The 26,219-nt window shown below is 35.2% G+C and overlaps 1 protein-coding gene across 1 annotated transcript; it reads left to right on the plus strand.

The window, feature by feature from the left end:
• The first annotated feature begins 3,507 nt into the window (after positions 1-3,507).
• On the plus strand, positions 3,508-6,266 carry LOC113283157 (probable WRKY transcription factor 74). The gene is made up of 4 exons (XM_026532325.1): positions 3,508-3,802; positions 4,054-4,901; positions 4,989-5,114; positions 5,810-6,266. The coding sequence occupies exons 2-4, from the start codon at positions 4,069-4,071 to the stop codon at positions 5,955-5,957; spliced, it is 1,107 nt and encodes a 368-aa protein (XP_026388110.1). The 5' UTR covers positions 3,508-3,802; positions 4,054-4,068; the 3' UTR covers positions 5,958-6,266.
• The last annotated feature ends 19,953 nt before the right edge of the window (positions 6,267-26,219 follow it).

The following is a 26,219-nucleotide window of genomic DNA, read 5'->3' on the forward strand; positions in this document are numbered from 1 at the left end:
GTTTTTCGTGCTGATCAAGGAGGGGAATATATTTCCAATCCATTCAAAGAATTTCTTAAAACCCAAGGCACCATTCTTCAACTGTCATGTACTGAAACTCCAGAACAAAATGGAGTTACAGAACGTAAACACCGTCATATTATAGAGACAGCTAGAACTCAGTTAATTTCTGGCTCAGTTCCTTCAAATTTCTGGGGAGAATCAGTCCTTACTGCAGTCTACACCATCAATAGAGTCCCAACAACTGTCATAGGAGGAATGTCACCTTATGAGCGTCTCTATGGTAAGAAACCAAACTATTCTGAGCTTCGAGTCTTTGGTTCAACTTGTTTTGTACTCCTTCCAAAACGTGAACGTCATAAACTTGGTCAAAAGAATGCCTTGTGTGTCTTCCTTGGTTATGGTATTGAACAAAAAAGGTACCATTGTTATGATCCAGTTAATAGAAAGCTTCGTGCCTCTCGTCATGTCACATTCTGGGAGAAAGTTCCATTCTGGTCACTTCCAAGCAGCAAATCATCATCTTTTGAGTCTTTCACTTATTCTGATCCATTTCCTAGTGAATCCAATCCTAGCACTTTTCCTATATCTACTCCTGAAAGTCCATCTCCTATAGTTGTTGATCCACCAAATACGGATGACCAAGACCACTCTACGACTCAACCTAACAGTGCAACTCAGGAACGAGATCCTGATTCTGAAGAAAATTCTTTGCCACCTCGCAATCGAAGACCACCAGCTAAGTATGCAGACTATCACTGTTCCTTGTCTTCTATTTTTTCATTTTATGAACCAAAAACATACAGAGAAGCTGCAGCCATTCCAGAATGGAAAGATTCAATGGATGATGAATTGGAAGCACATGCAGAGGCAGGCACATGGGAAATGGTGGACCTTCCTCCTGGAAAATCAGTTGTTGGAAGCAGATGGGTCTATAAAGTTAAGACCAGGTCAGATGGTGAGTTTGAACGATGTAAATCACGAGTTGTTGCAAAAGGTTATACACAATAGTATGGTGTTGACTATGAAGAAACATTTGCACCAGTGGCCAGAATGGTTACAGTTCGTACATTACTTGTTGTTGCTGCAGCACGACAATGGGGGCTTCATCAAATGGACGTGAAAAACGCGTTTCTTCATGGTGAGTTACAAGAAGAGGTTTACATGCAACCTCCTCCTGGTTTGCCTCATGAACCTAATCAAGTATGTAAGCTTCGACGGGCATTATATGGACTCAAACAAGCACCTCGTGCTTGGTTTGAGAAGTTTAGCAATGCAATTTTCCAGTATGGCTTTACACAAAGCTTTTGTGATTCAACTATGTTTGTCAGATCGTCAGAAAAAGGAATTGCCATTCTTCTCTTGTATGTTGACGACATGGTTATTACTGGCAGTGATCTACAAGATATTACTGAACTCAAATCATATCTCAGTGATTGTTTTAAGATGAAAGATCTCGGATCTTTAAGTTACTTTCTTGGCATTGAAGTTGGCATGTCAACCACTGGTTATTTCATATCACAAGTCAAATATGCATATGAGATTCTACAGCGTGCAGGGCTATCTGACAATAAGATAACTGACACACCTCTTGAATTGAATGTAAAATACAGTCCTACGGATGGGACTCTATTGTCTAATCCAACACTGTATCGTCAACTAGTAGGGAGTCTAAATTACTTGACCATTACGAGACCAGACATAAGTCATGCAGTTCACATAGTCAGTCAGTTTATGTCTGCTTCAAGATCTACTCATTATGCAGCTGTTCTCAGAATTCTAAGATATATCAAGGGGTCTCTTCATCAAGGTCTGTGTTTCTCATCAAAGTCTGATCTCACTCTTCAAGCTTACTCAGATTCCGATTGGGTTGGGGATATTACAGATAGAAAATCTATTACAGGCTATTGTGTGTTCTTGGGAGACTCGTTGATTTCATGGAGAAGTAAGAAAGAAAGTGTGGTTTCTCGTTCAAGTGCTGAAGCAGAGTATAGAGCACTTGCTCACACCACATCTGTACTCATTTGGTTACGGTGGCTACTTCGTGATATGAGAGTTCTAATTTCTGCTCCTACACCACTGTATTGTGATAACAAGGTTGCTATTCAAATTACACATAATGATGTCTTTCATGAGCGTACAAAACATATAGAGATAGATTGTCATTTTACTCGTCATCATTTCAAGAAAGGTACAATCACTCTTCCACATGTTAAATCAGAATTTCAAGTGGCTGATCTTTTCACCAAGACTCACTCTGCAGCTCGTCTTCGATTCTTAATTTCCATACTCAAGATGTGTACTCCACCACCTTGAGTCTGAGGGGTGTGTGTTAAGATATGGTCAAGATATGATATATCTTGACATTATTGTGTTTGTTATTTGGTTGTAACTGCATATATATTCTTTCTGTATATATCCTAGATATTGTTAGGTGTATCTTTTATTTGCCTTATCTAGTTGTTAGGTGTATCTTTTATTTTCCTTATCTAGTTGTGTAAACATGTATAAATCAGACTTTTGCCTATCAATGAATATACAGAGAATTATTCTCACAACTACATTAGAATCTCTATGCTCATATTCATCACCATGCAGTGATGCGGTTCATATCCATATGGCTTTATCTTTTTAGCCATGCTAGAACTTCTATTTCATATACTAAGAAGCCATGGGAGAAACTATTTGAAATCTAGTCACTCAATGGAAGGATTATCTTAACTTAAGTAACTCCAATGTTCAACAAAATTTTATGTATATCATTGTAGAAAATTTTATCGTCCACAACTATCTTCACAGTTTGTATCCAACTAAACCATTTCTCTAAACATGTATGGAGGAACCAGCTATGATGGAAGGTGATACAACCCATCATGTCATCGGAAATGTGGAATCCAACAAAGTAATCACAAAATCCACCTAGTGGATATCCATTTTACTGTCTCTACATTTTTCCTCTCTCACCACTACTTTGCCTATTTCACGTTACAACATTGCACTAGAGTTCACAGTTTTCAGCATTTTGTCACGGCCGTTAACAATCGGATCCAGCTCCGATTCCGGTTCAAAGTGGGTGTACAAGTTCGGAGGTCAAGGATATATACCTGACTATTCTGACAGCATTGTGCCTTTGGTGGCTTTTTCCTTGTAGCGCGATAAATACTCGGTCTTGCAAATGCCTTTAGCAGTCAATAAACCTCGTAACTCGAGTCAAGAAAAACGTTCAAACTGCATATGTGTCAAAATCTAGGTCGTTCTTTCTGACTTACAACGGCTACTTCCCCCTCCTCTAGTTCACACTGTGTGGACCACAGTATGACTCTTTCTTGATTGGGAGAAAAAAGAGAAGAAGATTAAATCAAATTTTTCAAAGTAAAGTGAAAAAGAAAAAGAAATATAAACGGAAAGAAAACTGACTTAAAAAGAAGGGTCCGGTGGGGGGAGGGACCTACATCCTCCGGATCTGTGACTAAGACGGCATTTTCCATTTCATCTTAGAGGGACTGAGAAGCTAAGTTTCTTCCTCTTCTCCATGGAGATGGATATGGGATGGCTAATATAATGCGCTCTCCACCACCATCTTGACTAATTGGAGTTGTAATATTATTATTAATATACAAAAGTTTGATTTTACTGTTTTCCTCTAAGAAATAGTACTTTTTTTTATATTCTCTCTGTATCAGAAGAAGTAGTAGAAGTCTTTGCATTCACTTCTCAGAGTCATTTTATACAATCTCATCATCGTCATAGCAGCCATGGAAGTTGGGAAGTCTACAGTCTCACACCCTCTCAATCTATTAAGGTTTGTTTAGCTTGAATCCATTAATCTCTAATTGAATCCAGTTATAATGGTCAAACTCAATCTTGCTTCTCTTTAAAAAGACTGATTTTTATTTGGTTTGTTTTTAACTGATTTTAGATATGAATCTTGAATTGGAAAGTTTTTATGACATGGGTTTTTGTTTATCTGAAATGGGGTTTTGTTTAATTTAAGTTTCATTGATTTTGCCTTTTCTGCACTGTTGATGTTTCTTTTGGTAATTGGGTGTTTAGGGTTTGAGGGGACTAATGGAGGAGATTGAGGAAGCAAATAAAGCAGCTGTTGGGAGCTGCCATGGAATTCTTTCTCTCATATCTCAACAACAGCAACAAGATCAGAATCATCATTACAGAAGAAGTTTAATGGTTGAGACAGGAGAAGCTGTGTTCAAGTTCAAGAGAGTAATATCTCTTCTTAACCATACTAGTTTTGGTCATGGCAGAGTTAGGAAACAAAGGAACAAGTTTCAATCTCATTTACCTCAACATATCTTCTTAGACAATCCTAATTCTATAACTTCAGCTAAACCTCTTCAGATCATCAAAACCTTGGAAAACACAAATCTGGAATTAGGTTCAACAACTAAACCCAGCAACAACAACTCTCTACAGCTTAGTCAGAATATGTTTCTAGATAAGTCAGCAGCCTTAGAGATGAGTTCAATTTCTAAGACTTCTCATCAAATTTTGCCATCAACAGTAGCACACTATCAATTCTTCCAGCAACATCAGCAACACCAACTGCAACATCAACAAAGGTTGCACCTGCAACAGCAGCAGCAACAGCAACAGCAAAAGATGAAATTTGAAGCTGAAATGTCGTATCGGAAGAGTAGTAGTGGTATGCATGTTCAATTTGACAACCCTAGTTGTACACCCACCATGTCATCTTCATTCATATCATCACTGAGCATGGATGCAAGTGCAGCCAGTTTGGATAGAAAACAATTTCATTTTAATGGGGTGCCTCAGTCGTCTGATCGAAACTCACAGCAGACCCCAAAAAGGAGGTGCTCCGGTAGAGGAGAAGATGGAAGTGTTAAATGTGGAAGTAGTGGTAGATGCCATTGTTCAAAGAGGAGGTTAGTTTTCAACTTCTTGTTGTAACTTAATTGGATAGTTTAATAAGTAATTCATTACAATGACTTTCTTTGTTTTTCTTGTAACAGGAAATTGAGGGTGAAGAGATCTATCAAGGTGCCTGCTATTAGTAACAAGATTGCTGATATACCCCCTGATGAGTATTCATGGAGGAAATATGGGCAAAAACCAATCAAGGGGTCACCACATCCTAGGTATGTCATAAGTTTTCTTCTCTATTTTTGCAAATATTCAAAAATTATGTTTGCATGGTTTAATACATTGCGGTCTCTTACTTATACTGTCCGCACTTCCCTGCTTTCGAATTTAGTTGCATATTCTCAACTTGGTGATTTATTTCATAACTGCCAATCGCAGAATACTCGTATAGCATCTAGTAATGAAGAAATATTCTCGGCTTCACAAGCCTAGCACCGTTTGCTTTGTTATAACTTAGACAAAGTTTTGTTTTGTAGTACAAAAACTTTCTCATGTCTGAACAAAATTGGCTAAGAAAAACATGCTTAATTTTGTAATACAGCTGGTTTGCTCAAATGTGTCACAAATTTCCATCGTAATGTCAAACTGGAATTGACTCGTTAAGGCAGTCCTTTTGCGCTTAACTATTCAAGGTGGAACTATTGGACACTTTCTGGGTATTCCCTTACGGCCTTGTCATAAATGTCGTACATTTCAATTTTCAAAACTTCGAATGTTTGTTAGTTTCTGGTGGCTCCAAATGTATAACTCTGTTTTCCAAAAAATTAGGGGCATTTTCATGAGGATTCTTAGATGCATAACTTAACTTAAAGTGGGTACCGAATATTGTTAACTTCACTTGTTAGTTAGTTGTTCATGCCGTTCTATTGATAAATGTAATCAAGGAAGTTGACTGGTTTCACTTATGCAGGGGATACTATAAATGTAGTAGCATGAGAGGTTGTCCAGCAAGAAAACATGTAGAAAGGTGCTTGGAAGAACCTTCAATGCTTATTGTCACTTACGAAGGTGAACACAGTCACTCCAGGTTACTATCTTTACCTGCCAACACATCATAACTGTCATTCATGGAGGCCTACATCCAATTCCACTTAGATTTACTATTTTTTGTGTCCAACCCCGCCTTGCACTGTAAATAATTGTGTATGGATTGAGTTGCAAATGGGATCCTCCAAGGAATCGAGAAAAATGAACAAAGAGAAGAACGCTTGGAATTGTTAGAACTTGGGCGTTGTTGTTTTTCATTATACGGGTTTTATGAGCACTCTGTCTGTATCCATCTTTACATACTGGGTTTTGGATTCTATTTTTCACTTCCTGTTAAATTTACTATATTAAGGGCTCTACAAGTATTCGGTGGCGACTCAGTTCTGTCATTTTGTTTTTCTGCACATGAAACTATCACTACAATTCGTACTCAGGGTGTTTTTTATAGGCAACACTTGTAGCTCCTGAGGAAATATGTCAATGAAACAGGATTCTGATGCGATATACTCTTTATTCATTCATTCCTACCAATTATTTTAGGGTGGGGATCAGCCTGTCCGTAACTCAAACTAGAAATCACTTGCCTGGCGTCTGCAAATAGTGAGAAGGACCTGTGTGAAGGAATATGTTGATGAGACTGGATTCCGATGTCTTATACTCTTTATTCATTCATTCCTTCCGTCACACAATCAGACTTATGTCAGTAACTAAAACTAGAACTCACTTACCTATTGTCTGCAAATACGCCTGTGTTTAGAACCTGATCAGTCCATGAATCATTTCTACAGTTAAATCTTGTTTCTGTCAAGTTTAATTAGAGGTTTTAAGCGAAGATACAGTCTGCTTGGAGTACCAAAATTCGCATCCAAAATGTCTGCTAGACGTGCATTTCAGTGAATTAAGTTTAACCAAACTATGGCACTAACGTACAGACCCCAACTCAGTACAATGCTTCTAAACTACCATGAACGATATATTCATAGACTAGAGGTTCACATTCTGCAGAAATAAGTGAACCCAACCAAAGTTTTTGTACTATTGTTCTACTCTTGGGCAGAAGACATAACTTACCACCAAAGTAAATCTACTCCAGAAATGAAGATTCTAGCAATGTAGAAACCAAGTTTTTTGCGAAAAGAATGAAATAACTAAGCAAACACTGTGATAAGCATTTTTCTAAAAATATGATCAAGCAATGTCTTCACTAATTTTCTGAGTGTGCACATTCTAAGCTACTGGATTAGAAACTCTAAACTAGTGACTGAAAAAACACTAAATTCCCAGGGATCACCAACTCAATCCAAACTCCTGCAATGAAACAGCCTAAAGAAATTCCGACTAACAAAAATGAAATAATGTGATCTAACCAACAAACAAAGAAATTGGAATTCTTCAGAGAGTATGAAGAAAATGTTAAAATGACAAAAGGAAGAAACTGAATACATGCGAATTTCATTCAATCCAAATTGTATCAGAAAGATACAGAATTTCGGTTATCTGAAACTTTTAGTAAGATCATAACTACTACTATTACATGGATCCATTCAAGATTTCAAAGATCTAAAACCGAAACCAAAAATTCCAATATGGATTATGTTTTTCTGGTTCTAAGTATTGTATCATCAAAAAAAGACAAGAAAGGAGAAGAAGAAGAATCCATTAAGATGAGACTCTAAAACTTAGATTTCTTCATTGATCCTCAAAAATTAAGACTAAAGAATCTTAGAAATACCAACCGATTAACTCGATGATTCATTATACTTTGATTTCTTCTTGAATCGATTGACGCCTTCGAGATGTTCTAATCCATGGATGTAAAACTGAATCATTATACTTTGAAGGTAAAGCCATCACTCTCTTCTTCCTCTTAGGTTTAGAAATCCCTTTCATTTGTTTACCTTTCTTCTTCTTCTGTTTCTGTTTCTTTTCTTCTTTAATCTCTACATCTTCTTCATCTTCTTCTTCCTGTATCTCTTCTTCTTCATCTTGATTCTTGATAAAATCAGTAACAAAAGACTTGAAGAAACTCAAATTCCTTTTTCTTCTTCTAATCACTCTTCTCTGAGTAAATGGAACAACCAAGAAACATCCAGCAACATGAACAACAGCTTTTACCAAGAGATCAAGACCTTCACAACGAGTTTCGTAATCGATCGATGATGAACAATTCGATGAAAATGATACCATTGAATTAGTAGTATACAGAGTAGAAACCAATGATGAACAATCAGAAGAAGACGATGACGCAGAAGAAGAACCAAGATTTCTCATTGAAACTATAATGAAACTTCAAGAAATTGATGGATGAGAAAATGAGATTATGATCTGGGTATTGAATATATTGGGGGAATTGAAGAATCGATTGAAATGTAGAATTCAGAATGAAGGGGAAGAAGATGAAGAAGCAGAGAGAGAAAATGAGAAATCTGATGGTGATTTCTGCAATCGAAATTTTCTATATATTTCTGAGTATTTGGGCGATTCACTGATTCCTTGTTAATTGTCGTATGAATCTTCAGTGCTCCAGATTTGGTTTGCCGACACGCGGGATTCAGCGGGAATTATAAACGCACCGTGGTTCGACGGAATAATAGATCGGTATGGCGTATGGGTGGACGATGGGAGGCTGAGAGCGGCTACGGGCTACCTGCTCTCTGAAATCATGGCTGCTAATAGGGACATCGATATGTTTGGGGTGTATCAGAAATCACAAAAAAAAAAAAAAAAAACTTTTATTTGTAAGAAATTAGTAAACCCCGAAAAAGAGAAAAACGAAAGGCGATAAAATCGATGAAATTCCATTGTAACTCAGTATTCAGATTTTAAGGATTTGACTAATGTGATATGATAATCAATCTTCTCTCTATCTAATCAGATAAATTTAATCCGAATATAATTTTTATGCTTTTAATCGATCTGATTTCCTTTTGATATCGAGTTCTGGAAAGATATAATTAAATTAGGGTTTCGGGATTTCACGTGTTCTCTAAATCAGTTTTGTTATAGGATCTCTTCTCAGCTTAATCATTTGAGCTTTGGGAAAGATATCCTCTACCAATGTTTGGACTGCACCTACCGAAATTCATGGCTAATTCTGCTAAGTGGTGTTGGGTGGATTTGCTTTTACGATTACTCAGTGGATGGAATGGTTTAAGCTATCCTCTGATTACATTTTCTAGAAGCAAATATGCACGTGGCTACTTTTAATATAATGGGTGACTAATTGTTTCAACAAAGAAGATATGTATGATAAATTTATTCTGCTAGTAATCATGAGTTTCTGCAGAAGTCAGGGACATTCATCTTTGGAATAAAATTTGGATTTCTTTGTTGTAAGAAGGAAAGATAACTGCATGGGGGTGGTGTAATTAAGAAAAAACTCTACAAGTGGCAATTGGGGAACTTATTGGATCGTTTTGAATGTTTTTTCAGGAAGAACAAAAAGTAACAGGGAAAAAAAAAATCTCAATTATCATTCTTTTGTCTGGTTTCTTCTGTTACAAACTATTCTTGAAAAGAAAGATGGATAATCCGATAATAGCAAAATTGATGGAGGACACATGCAAAATTTTCTGACATAGGAAACTATAAGTTGTTACAGTTTATCAAAAAAGTTGCATCCTGCATCAAAAAGAATGAATCTATGGATCTAGTTGGTAAGTTGTTTATAGACGAAATCTTTTAAAAATCCAAGGTCAGGAATGATCAAGTCAAAAGAGGGCCGAAGAGCAAATGGAATCTCCAATGGAAGTTAGAGGTAAGAGAAACCAAAAAACTTGTTCTTCTACCCGAATGAATTTTTAAAAGTTGTAATGTCTAATGCTCCTGTAGAAGGAAAGTTATTATCTTTCAGGGAAAAAATAAACCAGGTTAGACACTCACACCTTAATTTTGATAAAAATATATTTTGGACTGTTTTCAAATTCACTGGGTTATTGCTGATAGAATTTCTATGGAAAGAAAGTTGCTAGACAAATAGGTGAAGTTTTGATGTTGATTGGTCCACATGATGGAGAATATAAGGTTCTGGTGATGGTGGACTTAACAAACCATTGGTGAAAAAAGTGGATACGATACTTGAGGATTTGGGTTCAAGGAAAAAGCCTATATAAATTGATTGCATTGTACTTCCTGCATTAGTTTGTACATCTTTCATGTGGATAACTCATCCTCCAGGGTTTGATTGCAAAAACGATCCTTCTACAGTCAAAATAAATGCTCCGGTGGTAGTAGGAATAAGACAGAAAGCAAGGGGGTCTACGGAATTGAAGGAAAATAAAGCAAAAAATTGGGGAAAAATATGACCATACATCCACGGAGTTTAAGAGTCTGATTGATAAGGAAGCAGTGAATAGGTTAATAGGAAAAGGCAGAGAATGGCTATTGACTGGCAGTGTCCAAACCTGAGGTACAGGTGAAACCAATAACAATTAGAGACAATGAATTACCTAGGGGAAGTGCAAGTAAAGGGAAAGAAAATTAAACAGATGATAAAGTGGATGAGGAACTGATTAAGAAAAAAAAAGGGAAAATATTTTCAGGATTTGATAGAAGGAAAACACCACCTTCAAGGATATGCTTGGTTATTGGCAGAGTACAAAGATCTGAACAAAGGTGCTACAGATTTTGTTTCAAATGCTCTTGCTATCCTACAAGAGGATATCACTCTTTTAGACCCAACACCAGTAGCAGCAACTGAAGCAGTGCTAAATGAGGAAGTCATGGTATTCAGGAAAGTAAGGGGTCTGAACATCGGAGAGAGGAGCTCGAGTACCAAAATCTTGGATCGAGTGAGCTTTCTGAATTTAATACTCTTTAATTTATTTTTAAATAAAATTTTTATGTTTTTTCTCTATTTTTAATCATTGAAATTAGGAAAATTGGTGATCATGTTTTAGTGTTTGTGTGGTGTAGTGTGCTTGAAAAAATTCCAGGGTATTGTTTTTTAATTTTGGATAAAAGGATCATTTTGTCTTGGAATGCTCAGGGCTGCAACATCCCTAAGAGGCTAAGACTATCAATCATCTTATTTTTCTACTCGAAAAACATAAGCCATATTTAGTCTTTCTCTCTGAAACAAAAATGTCGTTAGAAAGAATGGAAGCCACCGCTAGAAAACTCAAATTTAAGGACTGGATTATCATACCTTTAATAGGTAAATCTGGGGGTCAAATTGTGGTTTGGTTCGATAATCTAGATGTTAGATTAGTAAAGGTTAGATTGAACATCATCATTGTATCATACAAAACTAGGGGAATCGTAAGTTACTCCTCGTGTATGTATGGTGATTTGAACACTCAAGGAAATACTAGTCAATAGGAGTATATTCAAGAGTTAGGAGATCAAATTTGTCACCCATGGATGATAGTATGTGATCTTAACTTTGTTTCAAACAGGTATGAGAAAGATGGGGTAATGTAATTATAGTGATGCCACTATTATTCAGAATATAATTCAACAATTAGGCTTAATAGATTTGAGGTTCACAGGTGATCCATTCACATGGTCTAATCATAGGAAATGAATGGAAAATATAAGGTAAAGGATTGATAGAAGTCTAGTAGATGTGAATTGGTTTCAGAATCTTCAGAATCTTTAGTTCATCATTTAACTAAAACTGCTTAGTATCACAACCCTTTACTTATAGATTTTGATCCAGTCAGGTTAAACAAGTCAGGCTTTATAAATTCTTTAGAGGGTGGATAGAACATAAGGAGTATAAAACATTTATAGAAAATGCTTGGAATGAGAATAAAATGCAAAATAATCGTAATGAGCTGATACAAACTCTAAAGGATTTATCCAGTGGCTTAAAGGAGGGGAATAGAGATATTTTTAATAACATCTTCAAAAATAAGAAAAGGATTTTAAACAAGATTGATAGAGAAATTACAAAACCAACACATTTAGTGTCCAAAAAAGTTCTCAAAGGACTAGAAAATGAAATGGAAACTTGGAGTAAAATTGAGAACATTTATTGGTTGAAAAATAGTCGGGATAAATTCTTTAAGGAGTATGATAAGTGTACGAAATATTTCCATGTATTAGTTTCCAATAGAGAAAGGCACAACACTATTCTTTTCATTAAGAGATAAAGACGATCTTTGGTTAGATGAAAAGAAGCAACTGGATTTGCTTATGAGAGATCATCTTTTGGGTATTAATATTACTCCGGTAATATTGACCCAATATTTGAGCATATTATTCCTAAAGTGATTACTGACGCAGAAAATGATGATCTAATCAAGATTCCAGATAAGGATGAACTCAAGGAGGTTTTATTCTCTGTGAATGCTTGGGGTTCACCAGGTCCAGATCGATATCCACCGGGATTTTTTCAGTCTCATTGGAATCTATTAGAGCAAGAAGTTGTTAACCTGATTTCTACTTTTTTTGAGTCAGGTAAATTAGCGGAGTCGTTAAATGAGAGTTTCATATCACTTATTCCAAGAGTGGAAAATCTAGTCACTCCGGTAGATTTTAGACCAATCAGTCTTAGAAATGCTTTACATAAGTTAATATCTAAAATTTTAGCAACCACGTTGAAATCTGTTTTGGATAAAAATTATAGCACCAAATCATTATGTTTTTATACCGAAAAGACAAATAGTGGACAATATAGTCATTGCACATGAAATGCTGCATTCTATGAATACTTGTAAATCAAAAAAACGATTATTAACCTTAAAGCTAGATTTATCAAAAGCATTTGATAAAATGGAATGGATGTTTATTCTGCATATGTTTAAAATTTTTGGATTTAATTAGTGATAGATGGCGTGACTTGATTTTTGAGTGTATCTCAACAGTCTACTGTGTTGTTAAATAGGATACTAGGTGTTCTGTTTACTCCATCTAGGGGTCTGCGGCGGGGAGACTCATTATCTCCCTACCTTTTAATAACTGCTCTGGAAGGGTTGTCTAGATTTTTTGCGTTTTCTGAACAGAATAAAACTTTCTCGGGTACACGGCTCAATAAGAACTGTCTAGTTATTTCTCACCTGTTGTTTTCAGAAGATTGCTATATATTTTGTAAGACAGATATAACTGAAGTGAGATATCTGATGAATATATTAGATATCTCCAGTAAATCTTCTGGTCAAAATTTAAATTATCATAAATCTGAAGTGTTCCTTAGTAAAAAAGTTCATAATAAATACATCAAGATTCTATCTAGAATGTTAAGAGTTCAGGGAATCTCAAATGATGAGAAATACTTGGGAACTCCACTGTTTTTCAATAGACAGCATGCTTTAAACTTTGAACCATTACTAGAGAAAGCATATAGCACATTACATGGATGGAAGGAAAAACTCTTATCTCAAGCTGGATGCACAAATTTGATCAATTCAACTTTATCTGCATATCCATGTTATCAGATGCAGTGTTTTGAATCCTTATCTGTTATGTTAGAAAAGTTAGATAATATCCAAAAGGGTTTCTGGGGGAAAAAAAATAACCCGAAAAAAGTTTATTATCCAAAATCTTGGGGTGAAATTTTGTACACCTAAAAAATGTGGAGGCTTGGGGATTCGGAATCCACATAAAGTGTATATATCTTTATTGAGGAAATTAACTTGGAGATTATTGCATATTCCAAATGATTTGTGGTTAGATTACTTTTGGGGAAATATTTTCCAAGAAACCATCCCTTTCATAAAACTAATATTATAGCGCATCTTGGATTTGGACAAGTATAAGAAAGGGCTTATAAGTGATTAAAATAATAGTATATGGGAGGTTGGTAATGGCAGAAATGTTAGAGAACTGCTCGGTCGAACTCGCAAGCGTTGCTATCTCAAGCTTGTTTGTCAAGTTAGTCTTGATTTCTAGTCTACTTATAGCTATGTCTCGGATTAGGATAAAATGTGTATTTGAGCTTTAGACTTCACGGTGTTCATCGATTGAAGACGAAGACATACTATGGGAGGTTGTGGAACTTCATCAACAAAAGGTATGTGGAGACTTGAACTCATCTATTATTCAGAAGTCTATTTCTATTCTATTTCCTATTGAGACAAAAGTCATATAACTATATAGACTTTACATTATACACATTTGATGTTTCGAGTTGAGTTTAACTCGCTTATATCCTTCTCGAAATATGTTTCGGTAAGCTTTCGCTTTAACCAAGTTCATCTTTTATTCTTGAAGAAAGTCAAAAAATGATCATGTGAAAATCGCCTAGTAACATCTTATATGATTTGTGTGAGACGGTCATTTGATGTAGACTCGGAATATTTTGCATTGATCAGTTGATCACTTGAAAATTGCTTTGAAGCTAATAATTTGTGTCAGACAGCTATTCTCGTCTTCCAAGAATGTTTCAATGATTAAAATGGAGTTTTGAAAATTTAAACCTTTGATTGGATAAAGCACAACATGTGTACTTGTATGATAACTATTGCAAGTGTATTCCAAGTCCGGGAATTTAGTATGCATACCCGTATGCGTACTGATTCAACAATTGAAGTCCGGTAACTATAGTATGCATACCCGTATGCGTACTGACTTCAATTGAGTTCGGTCATGAACGATAGTATGCGTACCCGTTTGCATACTGGCGAACAAGACCAAGTCCGGGAACTTAGGTGTGCGTACCCGTTTGCATACTTGAGTGGGTTAAGTTCTAAAATCGGTTAAATATGTTTACGTACTCATGAACAAATACATTTATATAATAAGGAATGCAATCTTTGCAAACCGTGGCTATAATGTTCATGAATTAGTTCGAGTGAATCAAAACTGATTTTGCTTTAATTGTGTCTTGTATACTTATATGAGAATATAAACAATTGAACAACTTTATTACTAGTTTCATTTGAGTCATTTGAACTAGTTACGATTAAGACGAACAAGGTTGATATGAAAATTTTCATATGGCTAACTTTGGTTAACTATTGTTGAGCCAACTAAGTGTACACGTTTAGGTACGGTTACCCATATATAAATGAAGATACATTTCACATGTGCGTAACAAGCTAAGACAATCTAACGGTTGAAAGATATTAGCTTGAATATAATCAGGTTTTCATCTGACGGTCAATATTGAATACTTTGTTACCAAGGTAACATTGATTGCAAACCCTTATTTGAAGAATATATAAGGGAGAACTCTAGCAACTGGGAAACCTACACCTCCTGTGTGATACTAGTTGCGACTAGAGTCGATTCTCCTTTAACCTGGGATTTTCCTAAAACTATTATAGATTAATGACTTGAAGACTTCATCGGGATTCTGAAGCCAGACCAAACTATTTTCTCTGTAATTGCGTGTTCTGATCTTACTTGGTTCTATCGTATTGAGTACTATCTTTTCTAAGATTTGCTCGAGATTTAATCTCTGATAGGTAAGATAAAAAGTAATCACAAAGCTCTTCGTCTCATTCCTTATGATTCCACAATATCTTGTTTCGCTACCATACGATTAAGATTATTGTGAGGTGATTGATATTACTAGGTTGTTCTTCAGGAATATAAGTCCGGTGTATCAATTAGTTCCTGTTCACCTTGATTTATTAAAAGACGGAACAAAAAACTCGTAGGTATTTCTGTGTGAGACAGATTTGTTTATCAAGTCTTCGACTTTAGGTCGTAGCAACTCTTAGTTGTGGGTGAGATCAACTAAGAGAATCAAGTGCGTAGAGTACTGCTGGGATTCAGAGGCAGAAGGAACACGACTGTACCTTAATCAGTGTGAGATTGGTTAGGGCTCAACTACATTATAGTCTGAGGTTAACTTGTAGTAGGCTAGAGTCTGTATCGGCTTAATACAGTGTGTTGTTCAAATATGGACTAGGTCCCGAAGTTTTTCTGCATTTACGGTTTCCTCGTTAACAAAACTTTTGGTGTCTGTGTTATTTTTTTTTCGCACTATATTTTCTATATAATTGTATTATATAACAGGTTGTGCGTAGATAATCCAACCTTTGGTTGTTGATATGAATTGGTTGACACTTGAACATTGGTCTTTGGTACAGTTCAAGTTATTTCACATATTGATCCGGCTCACAGATTCCTATCTGTTCGATTGCAGATCGATTTGAGAAATAGAGATATAACTCTTGAATATATTTTCATTGATTAGGTCTCACTGTCTAGTTGATTCTCTTGGAATTATATTGGAGTTAGTCCATACATATTGCCTAAAAGAAATATTGGGTGTGGTTGTTAGACCCCCGCTTTTTCAATTGGTATCAGAGCAGGCAACCACGTTCAAGACCTTATAAGTCTATGTTTGTAGCAATATGACTCTATGGACAGAAACGTTATCTCTATAAACGTACCACCAGTCTTCGATGGCTCGAATTACTCGTGGTGGAAAATTGTTATGCGTTCCTTTCTCCAAGCACGTGATTTTCAATCATGGGTTCGTGTTGTTAATGGCTATAATCCTCCGGTTGTTACATAAGGCGATGTAACGTTTCCAAAGGATATTGGTAGGTATTATCCTGACGAGATCCTTTCTGCGAAGCAAAATTATGACGGCTTAAATGCTATCATACATGCCATTACCCCAGATCTTCAGCACTATGTGACTACGTGCACAAAGTCTAAAGATGCTTGGGATATCTTAGAAATTGTATTCGAAGGAAATTACTCTGAGAAAGAAGCTAGGCTTCAAAACCTAAATTCTGATTGGAAAAACCTTTGTATGGATGACGAAGATTCTTTTGATGAGTTTAATCACAAAGTGTCTGAAATTGTTAATGCATCTTTTGCATTGGGTAAGATTATTCCTGAAAAGGACATTGTGATGAAAATTCTCAGTCTCTCCCATCTAGATATGATTCTAAGAAACATTCCATCGTTGAAAGAAATAACCTTAATACACTTTCCAGAAATACTCTTGTTGGGAAGTTAAAGATCTTGGATCATGAGCGTATATCCAAATATGGAAAGGATATTGCTTTCAAAGCACAAAAGAACACTAAATTACTTGATAAAAGTAAAACTGTTGGCAACTCTGTAGTTTATTATATTGAGATTGATTCATCAGATGAAGATCTTGACAACTCAGTTTCATTGCTCACAAGACAGTTTAAATATCTTATGTTGAAGAGAAGTAAACGGTTCATCAGAGATAAACCCAGGTCATCAGTCAAACCTCACGACCGTGCCCCTCCTAAAAACAGAGACACCATCGACACTTATGAAGATAATATGCCACAGTGCTTCAAGTGTAAAGGCGTTGGTTATTTTGCTAATGAGTGTCCAAATCATAGAAAATATACTGGGAACAAAGGTCTTGCTAAAAGTCTTGATGAAATGTATGATCACTATGATTCTAATGAAGATGAAAGTCAAGTGTGTGCTCCTTGGTGAAAATATTGATTTTGATAATTTTAGCAATACGTACATCAATCTTGATATTCTTCCCGTAGAAACTTCTTCAACCACTCTGGAGGATAAAATGGATTTTTCCCTGTCTACTGAAAATTCTATCTCATATGTTTCAGATACTTAATTTGTCTAGCAACATGCTCATCTATGGTGTCTGAACCGTCCTCCACATTGACATGTTCCTATTGTACTTTTAAGTGTCAGAACTCTCTAAGTGTTTCAAGTACAAGCATAAAATAAGATATGTCGACAAACTTCAACGGAGAGCAAATCGATTATCAAACAAGCTTAAACTTGTTCAGAATTCATCCGAGGTATGTAAACTCAACTCTTTTCCTATGAGGTTAATTTCTAAAGAAAAAGTTAGCCCTCTACAGAAAAGAAAAAGGTCTAAACGTTCTGTGAAAAAGTATATTAAGAATTCCGTACAAGAATTGTATGGTGAACAGATTATTGTTCACCCCAACACAACTTAATTGTGTTGAAGGTACATCTTATCTCATATGCCTGATTTCAAAGGAGATAAGAGATGAGCACAGATCAGGTTTTAGAAAAAGTTTTTTTTTGTTTTGTTTTTTTTTTCCTTTCTCTTTGTTTTCTGGAATTTTGTTGATCTTTTCATATCATAAATTGGTATTGAAAAGGTTTTCCTTTTTTGATTATTACAAGAGGATTAAATTCGACAATTTAACCTTTTTAGGGATGTGAATTGGTTGTACGTGAATCCTTTTTCTTGTATAAAGGTTTTGTAACCCTACATTCCTTTTCCTTCCTTGAAAACTCTTTTTATCACAAGACTGCTTGTAGAGTCTATTCTGTATATTCTCACAATCCCATATTTGTATGGAGACTCAAAGCATTATGTCTTCTGATGGAAAAGATGTTAATATGATTGTTAATCCATTAATCATGAAGGAAAAAAGATATATCTCATTCCTATACAACTTTAAAGAGAAAAGGGAAGAATATGAAGAAACCAAGGGTTATCCCCTCTAATCTTTAGAAGTTTTATGGTGTTCTTAAAGAGTTGAAACAAGGAAGGAGATTCGCAAATAAAGGCTATTGTTTTGAGAACTCTTGAAATTCAGAATACCCTAGTTCGGCATCAGTCAAGAAGGTTCGTTGAAATTGACTCCTTTCTTCATGAACCTTATGTTCCAATGGTTGTTGATGATAATGAGTCCGGGGACGATAAAAAAAAATTCAGTGGTCTTAATGTCTAGGAAACTTCTTATGAAAATTCATTCTCGTTTTTTAAGGAGGATAACTAGGGTTTGGAATAGATTATATTGTGATTACACATTGCTATTTCCAACGATTTTCATCTTGCAATGCTTTTAGATTTATTTATTTAAAGTTTAAAGTTTGTTTGGAAGATGATTTTGCAGTATTAATCTTTATTGGTTTCACATATTGCAAATAATTTTATGGGATATGTTTGTTTACGTCCTTGAACTATAATTGTCCCATATATGTCAAAAGTTAAGTCTATTGTGTCATTATGCAAATATTGATGGAAAATAGAAGCAAAGATTAACTCTATGATATCGTTATGCAAATACATTGATGAAAAATAGAACGAATCTTTGAATATTCCGCAGTATTGATCTTTCCCTGATCCACTTCTATGTGAAAGTATTGTATGGCTCCGTAAGTTTTCTTATGTTGAACATTTCCGATTAAATTAATTATTGAGGTTTTGTAGTTAATTGAATTGAGTTTTCTGGATACAAATTCATGTTTCATGTGATTTTTTAATGTCCAAAGAAATCCTTCTTTTCTTGCAAAAGTAAGGTTGCTCTTGTTGTTCTTTCGGGAATGACATTTTATGGGGGAGAGTTCTTAATTGAACTTGTGCTTAATTGCAAAATCTTTGTGGGGAGTGCGGTTGTGGAATATTGTAGGAGTTATCTTGTATCTTTATAAACTGCTTAATGAATACACTAAGTTTTGACTTTTTGAAATCATCGAAAAAATGTTGATATGTTCTATGTTAGTCATGAAGTACCTCATTGATAATTTCATTATGATCCCACTAGTTTTCGTATACATATATATATGGTCTACGGATCATTATGTAAGGGGGAGTGGTTTTCATTGTGAGATGAAGTATTGACTAAGGGGGAGTGATACATATCACCGTAGTATTATTGTCAAAGTTGTGATACAATTGAACTTTGACGCTGTGTGTATTATGACACTGCATAACAATAATTGAGAACACTTATTTTCTTATTGTTATGGCTACGAATCTTCAACAACTATGATGCTGAGTTTAACATGTTTAGAATCACAGGAGTACTTGGAGTGACGAATAATTCAAGGAATGTTGAATAACTAAGGAAATCAAGCAGTTGGATGAGAAGCTACAAAGTTTATTTAATTTTTAATCCATATGTATTGATAGTTTTGTCAGTAAAATTGACGAAAGGGAAGATTTTTAGAGCATTGCTCTGTCGAACTTGCAAGCGTTGTTATCTCAAGATTGTTTGTCACGTTTAGTTATCAAAATTATAAGTCTTGATTTCTAGTCTACTTATAGTTATGTCTCGGAATATGATAGAATACGAAGTTGAGATTTAGATTTCACGACGTTCATCGATTGAAGACGAAGAACTACTAAGGGGAGCTTGTGGAACTTCATCAACAAAAGGTATGTGGAGACTTGAACTCATCTATCATTGAGAAGTCTATTTCTATTTTATCTTCTATTGAGACAAAAGTCGTATAGCTATACAGACTTTACATTATACACATCAGATGTTTCGAGTTGAGTTTAACTCGCTTATATCTTTCTCGAAATATGTGTTGGTAAGATTTCGCTTTAACCAAGTTCATCTTTTATTCTTGACGAAAGTCAAAAGATGATCATGTGAAAATCGCCTAGTAACATCTTGTATGATTTGTGTGAGACGGTCATTTGATGTAGACTCAGAATATTTCGAATTGATCAGTTGATCACATGAAAATTGATTTAAAGCTAATAGTTTGCATGAGACAACTATTCTCGTCTTCCAAGAATGTTTCAATGACTAAAATGGAGTTTAGAACAATTAACCTTTGATTGAATAACGCACAATATGCGTAATTGTATGCTAACTGTTGCAAGTGTATTCCAAGTCCGGGAATTTAGTATGCATACCCGTATGCGTACTGATTCAACAGTTGAAGTCCGGGAACTATAGTATGCATACCTGTATACGTACTGATTTCGATTGAGTTCGGTCATGAACGACAGTATGCGTACCCGTTTGCATACTGGCGAACAAGACCAAGTCCGAGAACTTAGGTATGCGTACCCTCTTGCATACCTGAATGGGTTAAGTTCTAAAATTGGTTAAATATGTTTACGTACTCATGAATAAATACATTTATATAATAAGGAATGCAGTCTTTACAAACCGTGGCTATAATGTTCATGAATTAGTTCGAGTGAATCAAAACTGATTTTGCTTTAATTGTGTCTTGTATTCTTATATGAGAATATAAACAATTGAACAACTCTATTACTAGTTCAATTGAGTCATTTGAACTAGTTGCGATTAAGATGAACAAGGTTGATATGAAAGTTTTCATATGGCTAACTTCGGTTAACCATTTTTGAGCCAACTAAGTGTACACGTTTAGGTGCGGTTACCCATATCTAAATGAAGGTACATTTCACATGTGTGTAACAAGCTAAGACAATCTAATGGTTGAAAGATATTAGCTTGAATCTAATCAGGTTTTCATCTAACGGTGAATATTGAATGCTTTGTTAGCAAGATAACATTGATTGCAAACCCTGGTTTGAATACTATATAAGGGAGAACTCTAGCAACTGGGAAACCTACTCCCCACACCTCTGATGTGATACTAGTTGCGAGTAGAGTCGATTCTCCTTTAACCTAGGTTTTTCCTAAAACTGAAAAAGCGGGGATCTAACAACCATACCCAATTTCGCTTAGCAATCTTTATGGACTAACTCCAATATACTTTCAAGAGAATCAACTAGACTGTCAGGCTTGAAAAAGTGGGGGTCTAACTACCTCACCCAATATTTCGTTTAGCAATCTGTATGGACTAACTCCAATATACTTTCAAGAGAATCAACTACACAGTCAGACTCAATGTTAAGAAAATGTATATCAAAGAGTTATATCTCAATTTATCAATTCAATCCGCAATCAAAAAATAGGAATTTGCGAGCCTGATCGAATACAATAGAAATAACTTGAAGGGTACCAAAGACCAATGTTCAAGGATCAATCAATTTCAACCAACAACCAAAGTTTGGATTTACTAATTGATCGATTCAATGCACAACCTGTGATATTTCAATTATATAACAAAATATAATGCGGAAAAGAGATAACACGGACACCAGAAGTTTTGTTACGAGGAAACCGCAAATGCAGATAAATCCCTTGACCTAGTCCAGATTTGAACACCACACTATATTAAGCCGCTACATAGACTAGCCTACTCCAAGTTAACTTCAGACTGGAATGTGGTTGAGCCCTAATCAATATCACACTGATCAAGGTACAGTTGCGTTCCTTATGCCTTAAGAACCACGCCGGATTCTGCGCACTTGATTCCCTTAGCTGATCTCACCCACAACTAAGAGTTTCTACGACACAAAGTCAAAGACTTGATAAACAAACCTATATCACACAGAAAAGTATATTGAAAAGATAAAATCCGTCTCCCACAGAAATACCTACGAGTTTTTGTCCCGTCTTTTGATAAATCAAGGTGAACAGGAACCAATTGATAAACAAGACTTATATTCCCTAAGAATAGCCTAGTATTATCAATCACCTCACAATAATCTTAATCGATTAATGAGACTAAATATTGTGGAATCACAAACGATGAAACGAAGATGTTTGTGACTACTTTTCAATCTTGCCTATCGGAGACAAAATCTCGAGCAAATCTAAAAGAAGATAGTACTCAATCACAATAGAAAACAGTAAGATCAGAACACGCAACTATAGATAAAATAGTTGGGTCTGGCTTCACGATCCCAATGAAGTCTTTATATCCAAACATATGGGTACGCATACTTAGTTTCCCAATTTTGAATTTTACACAAATGTGAATACACACTATGTTTATATCCAAACATGGTTACTTATTCTAAACTCTCATTTCAATCATTGAAACTTTATTAGAGGATGACAATAGTTGTTATCCACAAATTATTAGCATAAAAGAGATTTTCAAGTTATTGAAATAATCAATATGACTTTCGTCAAGAGTAAAGATGAACTTGGTTAAAGCGAAATCTTACCAATACATATTTCTAGAAATAGATAAGTGAGAAAAACTCAGATCGAAATAGCAAATGTGTATAATTAAAGTATATATAGCAATACAACTTTTGTCTCAAATAGGAGATAGAATAGATAAAATTTTGAATGATAGATAAGTTCAAATCTCCATATACCTTTTGTTGAGGAAGTTCCACAAGTTCCCTTGAGTAGTTCTTCGTATTCATTCGATGAACGTCGTGGAGTATAAAGCTCAACTACACTTACTATTCTAATCCGAGACTTAGCTATAAGTAGACTAGAAATCAAGACTTATAGTTTTGGCAACTAAACCTGACAAACAAGCATGAGATAGCAACGCTTGCGAGTTCGACCGAGAAGTGCTCTAACAAGATCAATATTAAGAAAAGTATATCCAAGAGTTATGTCTCTATTTATCAATTAAATCTGCAATCAAACAAACAGGAATTTGCGAACCCGATTGAATATAAGAAATAACTTGGACAATATCAATAACCAATATCCAAGTGTCAATCAATATAATAAACAACCAAAGGTTGGATTCACAATTGATTGAAATTACACAAAACCGGTGATATTTCAAATATATAAAAAAATATAATGCGAAAAAGAAATAACACAGACACCAGAAATTTTATTAACGAGGAAACCGCAAATGCATAAAAACCTCGGGACCTAGTCCATATTTGGACAACACACTGTATTATTCCGCTATAGAGACTAGCCTACTCCAAGTTAACTTCGGACTGGAATGTAGTTGAGCCCTAACCAATCTCACACTGATCAAGGTACAGTCGCGTTCCTTACGCCTCTAGAACCACACCAGCTTCTGCGCACTTGATTCCCTTAGATGATCTCACTCACAACTAAGAGTTGTTACGACCCGAAGTCGAAGACTTGATAAACCAATCTATCTCACACAGAAAAGTCTATTGAATATATAAATCTGTCTCCCACACAAATACCTATGAGTTTTGTTCCGTCCTTTGATAAACCAAGGTGAACATGAACCAATTGATATACCATACTTATATTCCCGAAGAACATCCTATTAATATCAATCATCTCACAATAATCTTAATCGTATGGTAGCAAAACAAGATATTGTGAAATCACAAACGATAAGACGAAGATGTTTGTGACTAATTTTTATCTTACCTATCGGAAATTAAATCTCGAGCAAATCTTAGAAAGGATAGTACTCAATACGATAGAAAACAGCAAGATCAGAACATGCAACTACAAAGAAAATAGTTGGGCCTGGCTTCACAATCCCAATGAAGGCTTCAAGTCATCAACCTACTGGGTTTTGGAAAACCTAAGGTTAAAGGAGAATCGGCTCTAGTCGTAACTAGTATCACACAGGATGTGTGGGGATTAGGTTTCCCAGTTGCTAGAGTTCTCCCTTATATAGTCTTCAAATCGGGGTTTTCAGTCAATGCTACGTTGTTAACAAAGCGTTCAATATTCACCGTTGGATGAAAACCTTATTAGACTCAAGCTAATATCTTTCAACTGTTATATCGAACTTAGATTGTTACACACAAATGAAAAGTGACTTCATTTAGATATGAGTAACCGTACCTAAACGTGTGCACCTTCTTTGGCTCAACAATAGTTAACCGAAGTTAGCCATATGAACACTTTCATATCAACCTTATTCGTCTTAACCATAACTAGTTCAAATAACTCAAATGAAACTAGTTCTAGAGTTGTTCAATTGTTTATATTATCATAGAAGTATACAAGACACAATTGAAGCAAAATGGATTTTGATTCACTCGAATAATTCATGAACATTATAGCCACAATTTGCAAAAGATTGCATTCCTTATTATATAAATATATTAGTTCATGAACAAATCGATTTTAGAACATAACCTACTCAAGTATGCAAACAGGTACACATACCTATGTGGCCGGACTAAATTTGGGTTCGCTATTATGCGAACGGGTGCGCATACCTTCCAAACTCGGTTGAATTTCCGGAACTTTAAACTCACGCCAGTATGCAAACAGGTATGCATACTAAGTTCCCAGACTTTCATTAACCAACCAGTACGCTTATGGGTATGCATACTATGGTTCCCGGACTTGGATTAACTTGTAACAGTTAGCATAAAAGTAGCATACTATGCTATATCCAATCATGGTTAATTGTTCTAAACTCCCATTTCAATCATTGAAACATTCTTAGAAGATGACAATAGATGTTTCACACAAACTATTAGCTTCAAAGCAATTTTCAAGTGATCGAATGATCAATACGAAATATTCCAAGTCTACATCAAATGACTGTCTCACACAAATCATGTAAGATGTTACAAGACAATTTTCACATGATTATCTTTTGACTTTCGTCAAGAATATAAGATAAACTTGGTTAAAGCGAAATCTTACCAACACTTATTTCGAGAAATATGTAAGCGAGTTAAACTCAGCTCGAAATATAAAATATATATAATCGAAGTCTATATAGCTATACGACTTTTTGTCTCAACTAGGAGATATAGTAGATAGACTTTTGAGTGATATATGAGTTCAAGTCTCCACATACCTTTTGTTGATGAAGTTCCACAAGCTCCCATTAGTTGTTCTTCGTATTCAATCGATGAACGCCGTGAAGTCTAATGATCAACTACACTTTCTATCCTAATTCGAGACTTTGCTATAAGTAGACTAGAAACCAGGACTTATAGTTTTGGCAATGACAAACAAGCTTGAGATAGCAACGCTTGCGAGTTCGACCGAGCAGTGCTCTAACAATCTTTCCCTTTTTCAATTTTAGTGAAAAAACTATCAATACATATGGATTATAAAATAAATAAACTTTGTAACTTCTCATCCAAATGCTTGATTTCCTTGGTTCTTCAACATTACCTGAAATCTCCGTCACTTACAAGTACTCCAGTGATTCTGAACGTGTTCAACTCAGCATCATAGCTGTTGAAGATCCATAGCTATAACAATATATAAAAACAAGATGTTTTCGTATTGTTATACAATCATAGTATTATTACACAGCATCAAAGTCCAATTGTATCACAACTTTGACAACAATACTATGGTGATATGTATCACTCCCTCTTAGTCAATACTTCATCTCACATGAAAACCACCCCCCTTACATAATGATCAGTAAACCATATGTATTTGTAGTGTGAACTACACATTAATTCTCCCCTTTTATGTCAATATAAATTGGCAAAGGTACGAAAACTAGTGGGATCATATTGAAATTCTCATAGAGATACTTCATGACTAAAAGAGAACATATCAACTTTGTTTAGATGCAATCATATAGTCGAAATTAAATGCATTCATCAAGGAGTTAGATACAAGAAAACCTCTACAATATTCCACAGCCGCACTCCCCACAAATATTTGGAAATTAACCACAAGTTCAATTAAGAACTCTCCCCCATAAAATGTCATTCCCGAAAGAACAACAAGAGCGACCTTACTTTTACAAGAAAAGAAGGATTTCTTTGGACATTAAAAAATTACATGAAACATGAATTTGTATCCAGAAAACTCAACTAAATTAACAACAAGAAAGCCCATGATTAATTTAATCGAAATACTGAACATAGGAGAACTTACGGAGTCACACAGTACTTTCACAAAGAAGTGGATCAGGGAAAGACCAATACTGCGGAATATAAAAAGATTCATTCTATTTTTCATCAATATTTGCACAAAGACATATAA

This window comes from Papaver somniferum, chromosome 5, assembly GCF_003573695.1.
Source record: "Papaver somniferum cultivar HN1 chromosome 5, ASM357369v1, whole genome shotgun sequence".
Lineage (NCBI taxonomy): Eukaryota > Viridiplantae > Streptophyta > Magnoliopsida > Ranunculales > Papaveraceae > Papaver > Papaver somniferum.

Excerpts from the sequence above, each read along its gene's own strand:
- LOC113283157 (XM_026532325.1), top strand. The coding sequence starts at position 4,069 with ATGGAGGAGATTGAGGAAGCAAATAAAGCAGCTGTTGGGAGCTGCCAT. Across the intron at positions 4,902-4,988 it reads TGCCATTGTTCAAAGAGGAG|GAAATTGAGGGTGAAGAGAT; the intron begins GTTAGTTTTCAA and ends TTCTTGTAACAG. Across the intron at positions 5,115-5,809 it reads AAGGGGTCACCACATCCTAG|GGGATACTATAAATGTAGTA; the intron begins GTATGTCATAAG and ends TCACTTATGCAG.